Raw genomic sequence first — 21,182 nt, 5'->3', positions numbered from 1 at the left:
CATTTTACAGGCGAAATGAAAATGAATATGGTCATTAGCCGAGCAAAAGGATTAGATACACAAAGAGTCTGATTTGATTGTCTTTCGATGGGCCCTACAATTACACTGGGAGAGTGTGCCTCACTGATGAACTGCGAGTCTGGCCTTTCATAGATTGGATCAGACTGGTGATTTTTCGCACATTTGTAAAGGGGACAATGTAATAAGAAGGTTATTTTTGCATTCAGTCCGCCAGCAGGGAGCTATTCATGAGCGCACTGAAGGGATAACAATGTTCTAATGCGTCTATTATGTGTGATAATGTTGTTTTTATGCAGATACAAATGGCTTCAATGAGAGACAAAAACTGTCCAGACGGATACAGAAGGACTGCAATCTGTGTGTGGGGGGGGGGGGGAGGGGAATATAACCAAGAGAAAGTATCTATCTTTGTTCACAACTGTCCCACCTAACACACCTACAGGGGGAAAAAAAGTATTTTGTGTTCGAGATACATTCTGCCGTGTGGTGCATCTTAAAATTCTCTTACTGACAATTACTCTGCTGTTACTGTCTGAAACCATGAGTCTTTTAGTAAACAACATGTCAGTCATCTTCTCCATGAGATGTAGGGGGTCAATTGTTTCTCCTTTCCTAAGCACATTGGGGGGGGGGGGGCAAAGGTGTGGTGTGCTGCATTGTTGAAGGGAAGCAGGTTTATTAAAATAAGTCTTTTCAATTGATCTGGCGCTGTTTTATCTGCAAATGTGCATGCAACAGGAGAGAAACGACACAGTAAAGCAGAGAGCAGATTTTTTTTTTTTTTTTAAATAAGTGGAGAGAAATGAAGTTGAGATGAGAAAGCCGCGAGGCACTGGGTGATCAGTGGATCTTGAGCAGCTCCCAGTGGCTGAGCTGATGACAACAGCTTGGGTAAAAAACATTAGAGCATTGTGTGATTTTCAGGGAAAGAGACCCCGCAGCCCGCCTGGTATTGTGGAGCTGAGATGATTCCAATTTCATGCACTGCTGACCAATGCTATGGACAAGGTGAAGGAAAGTGTTATTGTCAGATTTTGATGCACCTATGCGGGGGAATGTTTTTCCTATTACTGGCCTAAATGGTACGGTGAATTAAAAAAAACTGCGATCATTTTTTTTTTTTAGTTGGATAATCATAATTTTAACACTGGCAAATGAAGTATTTCCCACCGTTTCTTGATAACATTTAAAATGTAGATAAAAGATTCAAAGATGGTTATTCAATTTGTTTTTCGAAAATTAGTTTGACAAATAAGGGACTGACAACTCTGTGTGTGTGTGTGTGTGTGTGTGTGTGTGTGTGTGTGTGTGTGTGTGTGTGTGTGTCTGTGTGTGTCAGTAAGTGCGGCTGTGGCACCTCAAAGTGATTGCCTGGCCTGGAAGCCTCAGGTTACTGTCTGTGCCTCGCCCCTGCTAACCCACCAACCTGCTCAGTATTATTTCTGTTCAAACTTTTTATGAAACAAGTTAAAACTTCCCCGTGTCTGTAGTCTGCACCTTGAGTCCAAAACCTTAGAGAAACATAACATAACATATGTGGCCACACCATGGACTCAGCAGACCTAGAACATTTCCCCAAAGCCTTGGTGTCCCAGGGAGAAATAGTCAGCCACATGACCAAGGTCTTGGCGAATCGGATCACACCAAACTACACCTCCTAATCTGATCTGCTCGGGAAATCCCTGTGAGACCTTGACTTTCTATGTAATCCCTTCTCCCCAAAAGCTCCATTGGTCAGTAAAATAGTGGTATACCTATCAATTATGTAGTAGTAGTCACTTACCATTGAGTTCAGAATTCTCTGTTTGGTTTATCATAGTTTAGCAAATAAAGGCATTAAGGAATAAATTGTTGTGCTGTACATATTGTTTAGTAAAGAGAAAGGTGTTGTGATATACGTAGGAGGGAAACAGGTTTTCTATATTCAGTAAAAAGGTTATTGTTGGAGACTATTAAGAGAAAAACAGAATAGGAGTTGCTAGGGTGGCGACAAGGATGAAAACCCTTTTACACTGCCAAACACTTCTGATCACCGTGTTGAAACAGTGGTTAGAAGTAAAACAAGTGCGGGCTTATTAAATTGGAAAAATGCTTAATTATCTTCAGAGCGCTGAAACGACATAATAACCTTTTATAAAGGATGAATACGCCAACATCAAATAGCTTATTTTACTTTCAGATTAGAATTCAAACAGCGGGTAACAATGAACAATCATTCCAGACTGTCTGAGCCCAATAAAGTAACGAAGCAGCTGTTTGGAGGCTTACCAGTTTAACAAAACACAAGTATTCAGCAGTAACATTGCACACATGAGAACAATGCCTCTTGTGACATTTTTGCAATGCTACATAACTATATTGGTGAACATCAATACAAACTATATGTACTATAAAAATGTTCTTTGTACATTAACAAAACATGTAATGATACATGTTGGAAACGGGGACCCCACTACCAGCATTTTAAATATTGTCTGTTCTGTCCAACTTAAACCATAGCCATTAAGTTAGTTTAGTTTATGTGTAGGTTTAATTGTCTCTCTACATGAAAATGTCTAAGAATTTCTGGCATATTGTATGATTGAATGATTTCAGTGAGTATACACTGAGTTAACTTGACTGAGCTTAAAAAAAAAAGCTTGAGAAACATTTTCCCGCAAACACGGTGAGCACGAATGCGAGTGTAAAAACATACTGTGCCACCATGTGTGCCCTCGTACACATTGGAGCAGAATGTACTCAAGCACAGCTGCGTGTGTGTGTGTAGGCTCCCTTTCCCTCGGTGACCTCATTTTCTTTGTGGCTCCCTATGGCCCTGCCCCTTCCAGACAAAATCCATAATTTCTATTTGATGGTGCAGTCAGCCTGGGCATTCTGGAGGACACTGTCTGAAATTGATGTGTCTCATTTCAGGTCTACTGAGGACGCCAATTACCCTTTGGAAACTCTTTGAGGAGGCTGATGCAACACACTCACTTCCTATCCTCCTCCTGTTGCTGTTTTTTTGTCTTACTCTCTCTCCTTTCCCTTCCGCTCCCCTCCTCTCTCTGTATCTACCTGTCTAAATCGCTCTTTTCTGCCGCTACTATACAGGTATATTTCTGTGCCTCTACTTTTAATCAGCGGTCGCTCTCACTGGCGTGAATGTTTGTGAGTTTGCTTGTCTGCTCCACCCTGTCAGGTCTTGCTGTCACGCTGATCCTATTACAGGAGACAACTTTTTGGCCTGAGCTGTGTTTGTCACATTGAATTTAGATGTGTTGTTGCAGTTTAAGCAACTGCACTCCTGACTATATTGCAAGTTATGAGAAAAAGAGAGACGGAGAGAAAAGATATTATTTGAAGGTGAATCTTATTTGCTGCCTCTGAATTTTAAAAACTGGCTTTCTGCTAACATGACCAGCGAACTTTCATGGTTCGCAAGCGTGCCACTATTTCCAACAACCTATACTGTTTTCTTGTTTTTGTCATTGCTGAATGTATGATGCAGTTCCTCGGGATCATTATCATTCCAATTGAATAGAAATGATCACAACACAACAACCGTTCTGTGGAGAAATTGCTCTGTACCGTCAATAAATCATTTAGGGGGTTGTATGCGTTTTTGTTCGACCAGAATTTAATTGGCTGACAGTTTACTTTTCTTTTTCTTTCTTGGGAAGTGCAGTGTCACTGTGTGCTCCTCTGACTATTCATTATGTTACTGTGCAACCAATTCACTTTGAGCTGGTGGTAAAAACTTTGCTTATTTACAGAGGGAGTTTGTGTTATTCATGAGTGACAACTTCTGTTAGGAATGCTCCGTGTCATGCTCCGCTAGAGCCAAGACTTCTGTTTCTTGTGGACCCTGTTTGAGACTCTTGTGAACTTTGAGTACTCATTATATTTTGTTTCTTTGTGGAATTTATTGTGTATGATGTCTGTGATTGTACTTCCATGTGTGTCTTAGTTTGTATAAAGTAACTTTCTTGTGATTTGTGCATCTTGATTTTTGTATTTCCTGTTTTGTTTTGTAGTTCATAATTACTTCACGTTTCTTGTGTTTCCCTGTGAATGTGCCATGTGTATCTATGTTAAGCTGTGCCATGCGTCAGCTTTGTTGTTTGTGTCTACGTTCCTGAGTTAAGTTTGGGATTTTCTGAGTTTGGGATTTTTTTTTTTCCCCCCTTAGAGGACTGGAGGTCTGGTTTTGTTTCCTTTTATTAAATACCTTTTCCCACTAACCTGCATTTTGAGTCCTGCTTCAACCAAACCGTAACAGCTACGGATAGAAAAATCACAAAATGCACACTGTAGGCTTGTTCTGACCATTAACCTTTAGTTAACCAACACTTTTCTTTTGTCAAGGGCGGTTTTAGTTTGGCAGGTCTTTGGAGCCCAGTGATTTCGCTACCCGTTACACCTTTCAATAAGAGAAGGCCACTTCATCACTCTGCTTTCAACAGTAGCAGTATCTGGCTAATAAAACCTTAACAAGCTTACCAGGGAAACCTGTTTCATAGTGTCCCTCCAGGATTTGTCAACTGTTGTAAAATGGCGTCCTTCTTGGGGCATCTGGCTTATGATGTCGGGGGAGCTGAATATGGGCTCGAGGTAAAGCCAAGTGGACTGCACCTTCAGCCATTCATCCAGGATCTCTTGGAGCAGCAGCAACTTTTCCTCCCATTCCCTGGAAGTGAAAAAAACAACATGTGGTTACGAATACGAATCCTAATTCCTATCACTTAACATACGATTTGGATGTTTTTACTACATCGAAAAGGTTTAGAAAAAATTAAGTAGCTGATGAACTACTGAAAAGAATTATGCCAACAGCTCTTTCAACTCAACAAAATCTTTCTCCGTTTTGTGGAAGAATAAGAACCATCTAATTACTACCACGTCACAGATTTACATTTAATGCCAGATAATCTCTGCTATGTAAAGCAGCTGAAAACTATTATGGGAAGAAGCACCTTGTACAGAATACTGACACATTGATTTCTTTTTCCTCACTGCGATAATATCTTCTGCCACCCACCGAGCAAGATATCAAGATATATTTATATATAGCTTTATAGTTTTCGTTTAATATTACAAAAATGTTAATCATACACTTTCTAGTAACCACTTTAGAATCCTGCCCAGTAAGGCACAATGCATTTTCAAAAGCTGCAGGGAATCCGAAGATGAAGAATTGTTATCGTTTGCTGAACTCGGAGGGAGATGCAAAGTAAAAAAAAGAGATGAATGAATTATACTGTGAGTTCAATTGGAACCACTGATTTCCAAGTTTCACGTAAAGTATTTTAACTACAATTCAAAGACATGCTGTTATTTTGATTCACTGCTCGATACCGCAACAAATTGAAATGCTCCAGCTCAGACACCATGGGAGTATAAGACGCTCACCTCTACAGAGTAGGACAGAATATCTAAGGACTTTTTAGCAAATGAAAAATCAATAAGATCTAATCACTACTTTAGCATAACCTTGTTCTTCTCCCTACAAACTTAAAAGAAATGTGTTATTAGAGGCATTTTCCTAGGATCTGTCCTTATGGACAGAAATGAGCAACCCCTTATCAATATAAATCTGTGTGTTTGCGTGTATGTACTGATGTACATATATTGATTGTAGTAACAGTGAGTTATTGTAATTTTTCTACATCTTAGTTCATCATATTAGCGAATTCATTTTCCAAACAAGATGAGCATAATGATTTTCTGAGCAGATCTCATTTCTCACCGTATCTCCACCTCGAAAGGCTTGATGAAGGGTGAGCCCTTCATAGTCTGCGTCTTCACTATGTGGTCGTCCAAAAGCATCTGGACTTCGTCCACGGACGACAGGATGGAGGTGCCCGTCTCTCTGTAGGCCAGGAGGCTGAACTCCATGTCCCCCCACTCGCTTGCCATTTTCTCCATGGCCTTCTCCAGGGAGTGCTCTTTGCTGGCTGCCTCACTGATGCCCTCGAAGCTGCTCACGTGCTCTTCCAGATTCATGGACAGGAAGCGAGCCACACATGCCTGGTCACCGACTGGTTGCAGGGAGGTGCCGGCAATTTTGGACATGGCGCCCCAGTGGCGGTCACACAGGCCAGGGTTGCATAATACCTACAAAATAGAAAAGCATAATATACAAGTTTTTTAGTAGAAAATCATTCCAGTTTAAACTATGGATTATTTAAATCAAAGCTATTTTGATTTCTGTAGATGATAGATCATTCTCTTATGGGGTCTTACCTGCACTATAGGGATGTGCTCCTTGAATTCCTCCACCTTTTCCTTCATGCTGGTGGCTATGTTCAAGCCATTGGGAACGTCTTTGAAGTCTTTCTCCAGCTTGTATAGAGTGCGCCAGTAGTTACTAACTTCCTCCTCTACCTACATGGATGGGGATTTGGATTAAAAGTGAATAGAGGTGAGACAAGAAGGAGCTGCAACGTCGTCTGCAGATCCTCTGCTAGGCTGCTTAGGATGGTTGCTACGGTGGTTGCTATGGTGTCCCAGTCAGCAGCACCAGTTGCTATGACGTTTGAGCTCGTGAGGAGGCACTGAGCAGTTGCAAAGTTTTTGCCATGGTGTCTCACACGGTTACTGTGGTGTTTCACGGCAGATACTAGGATGAACGGGATGGTTGCTAGGATGATTGAGGGCGGATGTGAGGAACTCGTACAGGTAGTACTTTTATTTTCGGAAATAAAGGTTGCAGTTCTGTTAGAGGCAGTAAAGTAGCAGTGGTGGTAACATTGAGACTTACAGCAGTAGTAGTAGCAATAGATGGATATGAAGCTGACGGAGGAAGTGCGTCATTTTCACCTGTACCCTCCGTCTCTACTCAAAGCCAAATGAAAACACCTCACTGAGCTGTGGGGCCTTTGATGAAAGGGTCTTCAGTAGAGTAAGGGTGACAGATGCAGGAGGGGCAATAGTACAAGTGTATAAGTGTATAAAGACTTAGTCACGTATGCTTCCCCATAGTAGTTGCGTTAATGTGTAAATAATAATATAAAAAGCAGATACAGGTGCATTTACTTACATCAATCATTTTTTCATTTTCCATTTATCTGGCTTCATTATAGATCATAACATTGTTATCACCTGCTGAGTGCAGTTGGACAGTAGAATTTAACTTCATTGTAATTTATATTCACCTACTTTAATTCACTTTTAACTGATTTCAATTTATATATCATCTTACAATATTTCTTAAATGCTACTTTTATGTGTATGTGTCTTTTCATGTCAGTTCGTCTTTTATATATTGTCTCAATGCCTTATTATAACATGTTGTTGTTGTTGAAAGTTGTCATACTAAAAACTTGCCGTGTTTTGTGCTTGTTATGCTCTGACAAGGCAAAATGGCTGCCTTTAAAAAATGAGCGTTTTCTTGTTGAAATTACTGGGATACTCAAAAACATATATCACATTTCACACAAATGCTATATGGACAGTAAATTGGAGCAGAAAAGACATCCATGAATTTGTGTGTAGTAGGCGTTGTGTTTTTATGTGAGTGAGCGCAAGAGAATACCATAGTGTTAAACTAAATGCAAGATTTTTGTCTTTTTTTTTTTTTACAAATAAACAGTTTAAATGAAGAGGGAGAGAGCTCTCAAAGCTTTCAAAGAATATGGCATTTCAGACAAAGTCTTATCTTCTTCAACACTGACCAAACAATGCTTACCTTTTTTTTTTACACAGTGAGCTGCACTAATGTCACAAACAGTGACACAGAAAAATAATGATACATCTGACCTCACCACACACATGGAACACAACTAAAAGAACTTTTAAAATCAGAATTTTTTCATGAACTGCTTTAGAAGGACTCACACATCCAGCCTTTCATTGTGCTGCAATATGCTATTGATAATGATTTGGACAATTCATTTACAGTTTTTTAGCAGCCTAATTAATCGAACCTCACTGAAAAAGTGAGATTTGTCGCTATATTTTCACACTGACCACGCGCTGACCTAGATTCCATGTCACCTGAACTTGCCTGTGTATTCAACACGCAGCCATTTCCACCGCTCGTATACCTTGTCTGGGTTCACACCGGAGAGTGGCCCGTGAAGCCACTTGTTGTACTGGTTTTGGAAATCGGTGGATGTCTCGTAGAGGCGCAGGAACGGTTTGAGCGTGTCCTGGACCTTCTTACGCAGCGGATACTGAGAAACAGGCCAGCCGTAGGCCTCCTCCTCCAGATTGAAATCGTCAATCTTTCCAGTGGTGGAAGGGTTGGAGGATGAAGTAAGGATGGAGGGAAGAAAAAAAAATTTAAAAAAACATACGGAGAAAAGATGTGATATGATATATGAATACGTAAATGAGTGCCATTGTATAGTTGACAAACCTGATGAAGCCTGTTACAGCTCCAGTGACTGTATTATTATTATAGCCAATGTTGCCCTCTAGAGGTTAGAGGTTTGAAAGCACATATTGTAATTCCATGCAATAATACAATGTAGAATGAGTGAATGATAAAATCAAAGATTATACTGTTTGCTTTAAAACAAACTACAAATGGGATCTTACAAGGCACTTCATGCAAGTTGTATGATATATCATGGTTTGTACCATTATACTAATTCTGCATGAGTAAACTCCAACATTTGGCCCGCTGTCCCGCTCTACGGCTTTAATAGGACACAGTCTTTGCAAAGGATGATGATAGTTGACTTCCAATTTTGATCTAGTGTTATATTTTTGGTTAAGTCCTGCTGTACCTTTTGCATTGCCAACTCCAGTTTAGCATTGAGCGACTGGGCTTTCTTCAAGTACTTGTTGAGATCCGTCAGCTCACTGAAGGTGGCGAACTCCTCCACCTGTACGCTGTAGCGGTCCAGTTCTTCCACAAAGTGCTCGATGCACAACTGGAACATATTGACACACACACACACACACTTTGTTTTCCAGCAATGAACTTCTTTTTTCTCTCCACTTTCACTTAATATTAACTATTTAAGTGACCGTTTCTACAGTTTGGATGCAATAACATCAAGGTTCCGGTCAACAGCCCTCAGTAAATCACTAGACAACAATAGAATGATGGACAGAGTGAAGTAGAAACAGACCTTGAGGCCGCCCTGGTATTGCTCTGTCTTTTCAGTGACTATCTCTTTGTGCTCTTTCATGATGGATGGCATGCGCTTCAGCCACTGGATGGTCTGCCTGTTGAGCTCCATGTCCAGCGGAGAGAGGGTGATGTAGTCGATCAGGAAACACAAATGTTTGTTGGAGTCTTCCATGCTTCTTTCCAACACGGGCATCTCTGTGGTCCTCACCTTCTTCATGTAGGCCTGGATGGGGGGGGGGGGGGGGGGGAGACAGGGCAAGAACACAAACTGGTGTGGTATTTCATTTATACAAAAAATATAAAACAATTTAGAAGGTTGTGTCCCAGGCTTTGTGTAGTGTAGGATTTATGTTAACAAAAAGCACCCTGTGCCAAAAGAAAAATCCCCAAAATAATGCAAAATGTCATCTATATCTACTGACTGGGTTTAATTTGTAATGCCATTCCCGGCTGCTTTGGTGATTTGGAAGACATTTTCGAGATAGCACACTGCACCTACGTGGTCTGTGTGACAAGAATTTGGGTGTAGTTACCTTAAGCTCCATCAGAGTCTGCGTGTCAGGTGGGGTGCTCAGTGCCTTCTCTGCAATCTTCTCAAATTCAACACAAAGGCTGTGAGAGGGAGAGGCATTTGTTCAGTGACATATAAAGAGGCTTTACGCAGACTTACAATCTTATTACGGCATGGCTTGAAACGAAGAGGCACCGACGGGATAGAGCCGCCAACTCTGGGTCAGACACACCAAAAAGGGGTTACCGTACTACTGTCTGTTCCCTTTGACATGCACATACAGTAGGGCCTCACGCAAGATCATTTTCATATTCTTTTCTGAAAATTCTCTGCCAGTTTTCTGTAAAAGTTCCAGGTCGGAGTCTACAAAGTCACAACTGCAGAAACTTCTTTCAAAATGATGAATAACACCGGGAGTGTATATGTGGGATTTAATCACAGCATAATTATAAAAACACACCTTAAAATTGCCATGTAAATTCATATAGGCTGCCTGCTCCGCTTTAAACAGGACCAGAACAATTAGAACATTTTAAAAAGCACATCTGTCAATGACGTGTGATCGATACAGCTCTGTACTGTGACAGAAACAAAGAGGGAATTAGGCTCCATGATGAAGAATACAGCCTACAGTAAGTGATGTGACAATGTTGAGTGCCAAAGCAGATAATAGTAATAGTGGATGCTGAGAAACTGAGGCAGCTGTCATGATGATGAAATACTAACTTTGCATTCAATTGTTGTCTATATTTTGCAAACTTTAAATTCATCCAGATTAAGCCACTGTTATTCTTAAGTAAAATGAGCATGTTTTACCCCCTGTGAAGAAATGTATTTGTTTGGTCATGATTTGTGACACTCGTGGGCATCATTTTGTTTGTGTTTTGAAAATTGTGTGAGATTTGGTAAGTGCCACAAATTCCATAAACTCACGACACTTAAGAACGAATCGGTTAATACAGTTGGTTCTTGTATTAAGCCACATGTTTCTTTTAAGGGTCCAAACTGGTCAAGGGTGAAGACTCTCCCTTATGCAGAGTTCACTGGTGCAATGTTTTTGTTTTTGTGTTTTAAATAGGCCTTGCTACCGTTGAATTTGGAAATGATTCCATGGATGTGGAGAGAGCATTTTCCTGCTGTGATGCTATGAATATAAAAAAAGGTGAAAACAATGACCCAACTGACTTTCTGTTGATTTCCTGATGGTCCAGTAGCATGCGCGTAGTAAGTTTCTGCTGCAGCTCCTGAGCACGCTTGGCAAGAGAGTGGATGAGCTTGTGGGACTGGACCTCAAACATGCCGAGACGCACCACCTAAACCCCAAAGTATAGGTCAGCAACACAGTAAATATATTTTTTTTTAAATGTCCAGTGACATTCAGTCAGTTGCAGTCAGAATTTATTAGATATTGACCTATGGGGAATGATAATTATCACTTGGTGTGTGACAAAACATTAGCGTTCTACACCTTAAATCCTCAAAATAAACTGAGACTTAAGTTACATGATTTTTTTTTATTACACCTACAGTATCTTTACTATATTGGTGAACAAGTTTGTTCTGTCCAATTCTAATATAATTATTTCAGTTTACTGTCTAAAGTAGGACTCTAATAACCTTTGGGGGAATATTTGTACCTTGCGTGACGTGTACTGGATCTGGTCAGCAAGCCGCTGGTAGTGTACCACCTCTGCCATGAGCTCCTCGAAGGAGCGTTGCTCACTGAGGAACTGCTCCACATCTTCTTCCGCCTGCCTGGATACCAGCGGGGCGTATTTATCATACTCGCGGACAAACTCCTTGGGCCGGACACATTCGGCCCAGAACACCCGGCGCACCTCCTCCTGTTGGGCTTCGAGGATCTCTGGCATAATGATGGGCTTCAGGCTGCTCCCAAACTGGGAGCCTGGCTGGGGAGACATAAAGTAATGCGGTTTACATCAAGTGTGCAACCCACTCATAGACTTCTATAGGAACTGACTTCTTTTTTTTGCAACCAGTGAGTCGCCCTCTGCTGGCCATTCCAGAGAATAAAGGCTTCAGGCACTTGCTGATTTACATGCAAGCAGGAAACAAAGGTTTTTTTTTGTAATAAAATGGAAAATGGATGCATGATTTAATTCTAGACTGGACTACTGTAATTCATTACTTCTAGGATGCCCCAATAAGTCTGTTAAAAGCCTCCAGTTTATCCAAAATGCCGCAGCACAAGTTCTGACGGGAACTAGAAAAAGAGATCATATTCTCCAGTGTTAGAATCTCTGCATTGGCTTCCTGTAAAATTCAGAATAGAATTCAAAATACTGCTCCTAACCTACAAAGCCCTTGATAATCAAGCTCCATCATATCTTACAGAGCTCATAGTTTCATATTTTCCCAATAGATCACTTCGCTCTGTAAATGCAGGACTACTTGTGGTTCCCAGAGTCTGTAAAAGTAGAATGGGAGGCAGAGCCTTCAGCCACCAGGCTCCTCTCCTCTGGAACCAGCTCCCAGTTTGTGTCATTGAGGCAGATACCCTGTCTACATTTAAAGTTAAACTTAAAACCTTCCTCTTTGATAAAGCTTATAGTTAGAGCTGCTCAGGTGTTTAATAAACCATTTCTTTATTATGCTGTTATAGGCCTGGACTGCTGGGGGAACTTATATCATGAGCATCTTTCTCCCTCTCCCGTTCTGTCCTTCTCCCTCTCCCTCTCTCTCTCTCTTTATCTCTCTCTCCTTCTCCCAATTTTTCGATCTCTCTCTCTCTCTCTCTCTCTGCCCCCATGTATTTACATTACATGTCACTAACTCTGTTTTCTCTCTCTCATAGTAGATCTGACCCCAGAGCTGCAGGATCCAAACCCGTCATTATTATTATTATTATTACTATTATTATTATTAATAACATCATTGTATTTATAAGTGTCAGTTCTCACTAATTATAAGTATCAGTCTGGTAGAAATTAAAGCAACTGTTATACAACCCCTCTATCCCCCGATATGTTTACAGTACATGTCACTAACCCTGTTTGTGTTTTCTATCTCTCCTAATGTATCTATGACCCCAGAGCTGCAGGACCCAAACCCGTCATTATTATTATTATTATTATTATATTATTAATATTAATATGATCACTAATAATAACAACAACATAATTGTATTTTTTAATTATAAGTATCAGTCTGGTAGAGATTAAAGTGGCGGTTGTGCAACTGTCTTCTCTCTCTCTTCTCTCCTACTGTCTCTCCTCCCACCCTCTTTCTGCCCACCTCTCGTCTCTTCCTCATTTCTCTCCTCACCCCAACCGGTCAAGACAGATGACCGCCCACAACTGAGTCTGGTTCTGTCAGGGATTTCTTCCTGTTAAAAGGGAGTTTTTTCTCTCCATCGTCGCCAAGTGCTTTGCTCATTGTGGGATTTGTTGGGTTTTCCCTGTAATATTGTAATACTGACCTCACTAAAAAACTGTTTCACAGGTCAGTTTTACATTCAACACTGGCGCCATCTACTGACCAGTTGAGGTTCCTGAGACTAGAGACAGAACTAGAACTAGAGAATTCTGTCTAAAGAGATTATAGGTGAAATACATAAGAAAAAAAGTTAGTTTTTTCAGCATTAGAAAAACGTGAAAACTTCTGCCTACACAACGAGGAGAATTGTGTAGTTGAGAAAATAAATATTTCCTCTGTTGCTATCATATGTCCTCACTAATCTGAGCCTGTGCTCGACTCTTGTCGTGCTTTTGTGCCTTTCCTCGTTCACTGCATGGAAAAACATAATAACATGTGTCTCAATACAGTTTCCTCTTACCCACTCAGGGTACAGTTTGGTTTCCACCCGAGGCACCGCACTGATGGACCTGAGCATGAGCTCGTAGACGCTGACGAAGGCCTCCTCGTACAGTTTAAAGTCGGGCTCAAACTTGATCTCCCTTTCCTCCAGGATCAGATGCAGCACGAAGCCTGCGTGTTCAGGGGCGTGCTCGGACTGCTGCGATGGTGGAGAGGAAAGAAAAAAAGATGCACAACTTTAAAAGTTTCTACCTGTTAATTTGTGTCAAAATGTAGAATTATTTTTTCCAGCCTTGTCTTTTCCCCTCCTCTAAAATATACTGGCCTGATGTTTTTCATGCTTTCTGCTACCTGGTCTGGGGAAATGAGGTTTGTATAGTCCCTGATTGAGTCCAACGCAAGGTTCTGCAGCTGGGACGTCATCAGTGTGGCTGCACTGTTGAAGAAGGACAACAGCTTGGCCTTCTTGCCCGAAGCAGACACCAGTTTGCGCCTGGAGCCGTGGCAGTAAATAATTTGCACCTCCGGAATCCAACTGTTATAAAAAAAAAAACAGCAGAAAACATTCAGGATTAAATTCAGGCAATGAGTGTGTATCTACTCAATACTCAAACTATCCCTATAATACACACAAAACAACCGTTGTTTACAATTAAAAAAACTTTTATTGTTTTTCAGAGTGGCTTTGTCTTTGCCGGAGAGGTAAACGACCTATAATGTAGCTATGCTAGTCACACATGTTGATGCTTTTGCTGAAGCAACATGAATGGAAAGCTAATAAAGAAAATTAAACAAATGTGAAAAGGTGAGGTGAATGAGAGGAAGTAAAAACGTAAGGAATAGAAGTATGTAAAATAGAATAGAAATGAATGAACATTCATTATATTCCTGCATAAATTTCCCAAAGACACGCTATTTTGATTCTGTTGATTTAAATGAGAACTGGTCTCTTGGTGATTAATGATATCGAGGACTCACTTTCTGAGGAGGATCCCTCTGGCATTGTCAATATGTCTAGTGACAATTTGCTGGAACACAGAAAGCTCCACGGACTCTTCTCTGCTGTGGAACTCCTGCACATCTATCAGACGGACATTCCTGCAAGAGGAATTTAAGATGATAGCAATTTTACAGCAATTCCAGGCTGTTTCTATATTATCTCATGTCACACGATGAGATGACATAGTAGTGCCACAAACTTAAAAGCATAAAAAAAAAACATAAAGCTTGATCAACTTAACACCATTTTCTATTACTGCAATTTTTTTTATGGTTCTTAGAGATCTGTCTGTGTCCCATACCACTACAACAGCAGCATTTATTTGCAAATACTGCTTGAGAGCTTACAAAACTGGGGTCGGTTAGTGCCCATAAAAACTAGGAAGACAACTTCTCATGAAAACTGAAAATACATATACATATGTGTATATATATATATATATATATATATATATATATATAATAGTAGTCGATTATTAATCAATTAACTGTTGCAGCTCTACTTTTTATATATATATATATATATATATATATATAAAAAGTAGAGCTGCAACAGTTAATTGATTAATAATTGACTACTTAATTAATTACCAAACTATTTTGATAATCGATTAATCGGTTCAAGTAGTTTTAATGAAAAAAATAATAATCTACAGCTTAATCGATGATGACAATAATAGTTAGTTGCAGCCCTAATACAAAGGTATAAGAATAAGTCAGATGGAATGTTTTAAAAATAGAAATGTGTCAAATAGAATTTTTTGAAAAATAGAAATATGTCAAATAAGACACCTACATTTTTTATATTTGTTAAAATAGTTTTAAGTGAAGTAAATTAAAAAAAAATACAAATCATAGCATACTCACTTGTAAGACATGTGCCACAGGTACTGCACTTGCACCATGGCAGGGTTGACGGGGTGAAGATGGTCTCTCATCCTCTTTTGCGCATGGACAAAAGCTTTATTCCATGGTTTTGGAAACGCCTCCAATCTGACAGGGAAAGATGACCGAGGGACCATGTAGAACAAACTTTTTTTAACTCAATACTGTATAAAAGCTTCCACTCACTGCTTATTAATAGTCTGGTTTTCTTTCTACTTTCCCTCGTGAAAGCCATGGTTGACTGAATGATTAGGCAGCAGCACTGCCACACTAACTTACTCAAGTCTGTGAGGGGGCAGATCTTGTACTTTGTCCTTTAAACTTGCTCTTGGATTTCTAAATGTATATCTCCCTGCGATTAACAAAAGAAAAAATGTTAAAACCAGTCATATTTAATGATGACATTCTAAAGAATGGCAAATTATCAAGGCACCATAGATTTTGGAGCAAAGTAAATACATATTGCCGTCTTGACAGTGAACAAGTAGTCTTCCTGGATCTCGTCAACTAGCAGCTTCAACGGTGTGATCTGACTCTTCAGGTGGCACGGAACCATTTGCAGAATTTCCTCCAGCCAGGAGTCCTCTAGAGGAGACACGTTCTCCAGGTCTATCCCGTTCTCGATGTAGTAATCATATTTCTGACGGGACAAAATATTTGATAACTCTTGTTGTGCATGTGTAAATACTTTTTTTTAACTCATCTCATCTTCATCTCACCTCATCTTTTTTTTAACTGGCCAATGCTATTTTAATTTCCAAATCTGTGTACCAGAGAGCAAGATCTATATTTTCACAGTGTCCCCTGATTTATGTACCGACATGAAAATGCTAAAATTTAAAAAAGTGTTGTAGGTGAAGAGCAAAGACACATACAGTACAGTACATATAGCAACTGCAACCACAGAGACGCATCACAACAAAACGGTGATAAAGGCTACCGTATCGAGTGTCTTGAAAAGACAAACAAACACGCAAAGAATTGCAGGTACAGTGTCACTAAGGACGTGTACACAACATAAAGGGGACCTGTGAGGTGATTGTAAATATTTCATCAAGCGTGTGCCACTTTTTACTGTTCCACTGACACTAAATGCCGGAGAGCCACGTGGCGGAGCGTCATCGTCCTCCTCCTCCTCCTGCTGACTGAGAAGTAACAAGGGGAAAAAAGGGCAGAATAAATAAATCAATAAATGTCTCGCTGTTGATAGACAGAGTATGTCCTGCCCTAAGTTGTAATGTGGCAAATGTTTGATCTTGGCTATGGTTTACAGTGCAAAATACCTTGACACGAGAAACAAAATTAACCATCTCACTTTTTTTAAGTGCATAACTGGTTACTTAGATAGATAGATAGATGGATAGATAGATAGATACATGGATGGATGGATGATAGATAGAAAGATAGATGATAGATAGATAGATAGATAGATAGATAGATAGATAGATAGATACATGGATGGATGGATGGATAGATAGATAGATAGATAGATAGATAGATAGATGGATGGATAGAAAGATAGATGATAAATAGATAGATAGATAGATAGATAGATAGATAGATAGATACATGGATGGATGGATGGATAGATAGATAGATAGATAGATAGATAGATAGATGGATGGATAGAAAGATAGATGATAAATAGATAGATAGATAGATAGATAGAAAGATAGGAAACGGTAACATAGCTGGAAAATGTCATCATAGGAAGATAAAAAATAGTTTGAAAGTCTATAAAACACAGTGCAACTCACCATATGGTTTTGACCACGAATCGACGGAGCTTCTTGTCCTTGTCTCTGAGTGCGTGGCTGGTGCTGAGCTGGTGCTCTGGGCTGCCAGCCGGCTGCACGGCCTCTCTGCCCCTCTGGCCTCCGCCACGACTCGCCACGCCGCTCGGCACATCTCCTACAGTGCACATACGGGGGGAAAAAAAGCGTTCGCACAGACCTCCCAGAACAGCAACTTACAGCATCACACAGGATCACAACTCTGAAGTTTAAACTGGCATAAAAAAAATTTAAAAATAAAAAAAAAACACACATTTTCTTTATTTGTATATTTACAAGCTGAATACTGAACCCACTCTTGGCAGCACCTCCCGTTCCCTGAGGGTTCGGGTCCAGGGGGGGCAACAGAAATGAAGGTTTGCTCTCCATCCACGGCTCCTTCCGGCGGACCTGAACAAGGGACAGGTTACAGGTGGCGTTTTCTATATTTCTATATTATACTATATTTTTAAATAATTAAAATAAAATAAGCGCATGCAGCCTAACAGGCTGAAAAGGCAGAGGAGGAGACGTGACCTTTTTTTCACTTGCTTTATTGTCAAGGGCTCGACCTTTGACAAGTTAGCTAAACTTAACGGCTAAACTTAAGTGGCATAAAAAAATTTTTTTTAAAAAGCCTTTCACTCCACGACCCACTTAAAGTGACGCGGTCGGCGTTTGCTCGACTTACCCGTGGCGAGGGTCGCGCTAAGAGCGCCCCACTGTCGGCGCTCTCGGCCCCGTGCTTGTCCGAACTCATGTCGCGCAAAGTGGACATAGCGGCTAACTTTAGCTCTTGCGCTAGGGCCGCGCGTGCCGTTGCTAGGGGGCCGTCGCCAAGGAAGTGAGCCGGGCGCGCTCCCGAGCCGCGGCGGCAGGTGCGCACATTAGGGGGGAGGGGGGCGGGGGATGAATTTAAAAGGGGAGTTGTGGATACTTCCATCTGTTTGTAGAGTAGAGCCTTGGTGTCCAAAAAACCCCAAAAAAACACAACCCCACTAAAAGCACAAGGACAGCGAGACCCTTAATGTGGTTTTATTGTCTGACGGTAACACATTCCTTCAACGGGGATTTAACTGGTTCCGTTGTGGTGCCAACAAGCGATCGTCCGCCAGAAAGGGATTTTATGTGAAACATAAAAAACTCTCATAATGGGCGCACGTGTACGCAATTTCATGTCCATAGTGATAACACAGAATAATCACAGTGCGGCCGTTGCGTTTGTAGTCAGGCATGGTTTGCTCACAGGAAATACGATCCTATTGTTTTTAAGGCTTGTATGCGTTGGTGTGTCTAATATTACCGCACTGCAATTGGCATGATGATATATGGTGATGAGTTATGTATAAAATAAAATAAATGATTGCAATTATCCTCATAACTGCATTATGTTTACCTGCTCTGTCTTAGATTATAACCCATGCAGTGTTTTTACCTGTTGAAATACCTTTAAATGGTCCATACAACCCATAAAACACGGTGTATAATCTGCCAAAAGAACAGAATTACCGGCCGGCGATCACTTTTTGGCACCAATACGTCAATGAAAACTATCAAGAGTTTGATTAACTTTTAAATTTGATTAAATGAAAACTTCAGGACAAAAGAATAACCGTTTACATTCCCCTGCTTCCCCGTCCCTGAAGAAGACTCAGTTGTGCCCTGCTCCTCTTCATCCACTTATTTGCGTAACAAAATTCAATCTGTGAGACTTTGCTAATTAACAGAAATACCTTGGTGTTTAATTCAATAAAGTTTAACAGAACCACTACTTCCTGCAAAACGACCAACTCCATCTATGTCAGCATAAATTGACCAAGTGGGATTTTTATGCAGGACTGTTGTGTTAGACTGTACTGTTTTTTTTGATGAAAGCCCATTTGTGCCACTTGGGGGGGAAAAGGCACATTGTGGAAAATGGTTTGACAAACATGCACCAGTAGCGATGCATGACAGATTGTTGAAGATATGAGGATACCTCTTGCTCACAATACCAAAGTTCAGTTCAGTGTTTCCCCTACATGCATCTAGCAGCGGCATCATTGCTAAATGCATATAGGGGAAAAGTCTGCATGTGGGGGGAAAGTCTCATCGCTTTTTCAGACACATAATGGATGATAAATTAACGATTTGGGCTATTTGCAACGCAACGTCATTGAGAACGGTGGTATCAAATCCTCATGAAAGAGTATATTGTAGGTCTGAGGGATCTTCTACATCTCATAATAAGTGTACAGAAGTCAAACTTTCCTCATGGACAGCGTGGAAAAAAATTCCTGGCAATGGGCCGTTCATAACAGCGGTTGTATGTCTGTGTGCAAAGGCAAACGCTGCTTGGACCAGCTTGCACCACGTGTTATCGACTGTGTTAACTATTTTCCCAACAATGTCTTTATGAAATAAATAATATATGAAAAAGAATTGCCCTACAAACTAACACTCCATGTCAGAGTCACTCAAAGAAAAAGGCCTCAGCGTCCAACCTCCAAATACTCCGCTTTGGATTGACAGGTTCAGGTGGTTTATGTGACAAATCAGATGAAGTTGAAAACTGAAAGTTCAACAACACATATTCCAGTGTAGTGCAATGATTTGAGTTGCTGGTTTCATAGTGAGGACATATTGCATCTTTAAGAGTTTTATTCCAGTTAATATGTCTTTTCTATAGTCCTCTAGGAAGCACAGATACTTCGGAAAAAACTGTACATGTGTGATGTCATTTTCTGACTTCTTTGTGACTTCGTCGCGATATCACTTACGATTTGATGTTGTGTTATTGGGAATACAGTATATATATATATTTTTCTGATCAATATAAGCTTTAGATTGACTCTAGTCCTCTTAGATCCATGATATGTTGGATCAGAGGTTTTTGTGTGTTGGTGTTTCCTCGTGACCACATCTAACCTGCCTACCCCTGCGTTCGGGATCCGGGCCGCCAAGCCTGCTCGCTCCTCGTGCCACTTCCCCTCCACACCAGCCCAGCGCTCAGGCTGCCACGCTGCCTCCAAACCCGCGCTATTCCCTCAGCTTCATGTCGAGCCATCTTCCCTCATCTGCTCACATGCCTGCCATCGCTCGCTCTGCTATATCACAACATATGTTAATTCTTCAAAAATTCAGCCTGTTCTTTCGGCCCTTTATTTACACATCAAAACTTTCAGCTCAGTTAGGACTGATGTATGTAACTTTTTCACACTTTCCACAATGTTCAACGTTTTCCACAATTTTTGCTCCATTGAAATGAATGGAGGGAATGTTCAAAATGGACACATTGTCACACTTTCCACGCATTTTCAACTCATGTCTACTCAATTCATAGTCTCGGCTACAAACTCCATTCAACCCTTGCAAGGTGTTCCACATCTTTCAGACATACAAGGTGTCATTCACCTTTCCACACCCATGAAAAACTTAAAACTCAAAATACTGAACTTTGTTTGGAGTCGCTCTCTCTCTTTCAGCCCTTCCCGCCCTATAACATTAATGTGTATGGGGGAGATAAAAGTCTGAGTGGAGAGGAGCTGGAAACTGATCTGAAAAACTTCTCTTAAACTTACAGGCTCTCATTATTACTCTGCATACATCATTTTCACACCAAAACGTAGGGACTTGATGCGTCAGATGCTGAATTCAGGTGGAGTGGAAGATTCAGGGGTAGGGCTAACTGGGGGAATGGGACGGACCCTTACACTTTTGGCACTACAGGCCTCCAAATGAGGAGTGCCAACCAACTACTGCATTCGACCAACATTTTAAGCAGGAAGCTGCAACCATCTATTAGCTACTGTAGCTGTCAGCTGATCCCCAATACTCATAATAACAAGTTTTAAAGGCCTTTATCATAATTGAATCGCTCCAGTGCTTGTGTCTGACTAAAACGACTTTGGACTGCCCTTGAATAATTTCCTTCTTGTGAGGAATTTCACTCCGAAAAGTCTGTACCAGGGAAATCAAATCGGTTTCCTCTGCCATCTCCCTCGAAAGGTGGCAAAATTCTCCCTCACCTTCTCCTTTTGGAGCACATGGGGGAGGTCCCCGGTTTTGCCTAGCACGCTGCGCATTTCTGCCATTTCGCCTAAGACCAATAGATCCTCAAGCACATGTGCTCGTCTTTCCTGGTGGTGATCTCGGTCCGTGCTTTTTTGTCGTT

General features: G+C 40.8%; 1 protein-coding gene across 7 annotated transcripts in view; it reads right to left on the bottom strand.

Moving 5' to 3' along the window:
- Window positions 1-21,182, bottom strand: part of dnah7 (dynein, axonemal, heavy chain 7) — a 78,483-nt gene extending 57,301 nt beyond the window's left edge. For 5 of the 7 annotated variants that reach the window (XR_004796305.2, XM_035651106.2, XM_035651108.2 and 2 more), the window contains exons 1-19: window positions 17,721-17,856; window positions 17,347-17,440; window positions 17,015-17,168; window positions 16,345-16,402; window positions 15,717-15,897; window positions 15,537-15,609; window positions 15,240-15,365; window positions 14,352-14,471; window positions 13,725-13,908; window positions 13,393-13,572; window positions 11,234-11,506; window positions 10,782-10,909; window positions 9,619-9,697; window positions 9,084-9,308; window positions 8,736-8,882; window positions 8,049-8,228; window positions 6,247-6,387; window positions 5,750-6,117; window positions 4,504-4,690 (exon numbers count right to left, since the gene is read on the bottom strand). Coding sequence is in view for 6 of the 7 variants with exons in the window: in XM_035651106.2 (XP_035506999.1) it covers window positions 4,504-4,690; window positions 5,750-6,117; window positions 6,247-6,387; window positions 8,049-8,228; window positions 8,736-8,882; window positions 9,084-9,308; window positions 9,619-9,697; window positions 10,782-10,909; window positions 11,234-11,506; window positions 13,393-13,572; window positions 13,725-13,908; window positions 14,352-14,471; window positions 15,240-15,365; window positions 15,537-15,609; window positions 15,717-15,897; window positions 16,345-16,402; window positions 17,015-17,168; window positions 17,347-17,440; window positions 17,721-17,807 (2,985 nt within the window). In the remaining variant the exon portion in view is untranslated. Of the gene's footprint in view, window positions 1-4,503; window positions 4,691-5,749; window positions 6,118-6,246; window positions 6,388-8,008; window positions 8,229-8,735; window positions 8,883-9,083; window positions 9,309-9,618; window positions 9,698-10,781; window positions 10,910-11,233; window positions 11,507-13,392; window positions 13,573-13,724; window positions 13,909-14,351; window positions 14,472-15,239; window positions 15,366-15,536; window positions 15,610-15,716; window positions 15,898-16,344; window positions 16,403-17,014; window positions 17,169-17,346; window positions 17,441-17,720; window positions 17,857-21,036 lie in introns of those variants that run through there. The other 2 variants (XM_035651107.2, XM_035651111.2) reach the window with 2 other exon arrangements.

This window comes from Scophthalmus maximus, chromosome 14 (assembly GCF_022379125.1).
Source record: "Scophthalmus maximus strain ysfricsl-2021 chromosome 14, ASM2237912v1, whole genome shotgun sequence".
Lineage (NCBI taxonomy): Eukaryota > Metazoa > Chordata > Actinopteri > Pleuronectiformes > Scophthalmidae > Scophthalmus > Scophthalmus maximus.
This window is presented reverse-complemented; position numbering and strand designations above follow the sequence as displayed.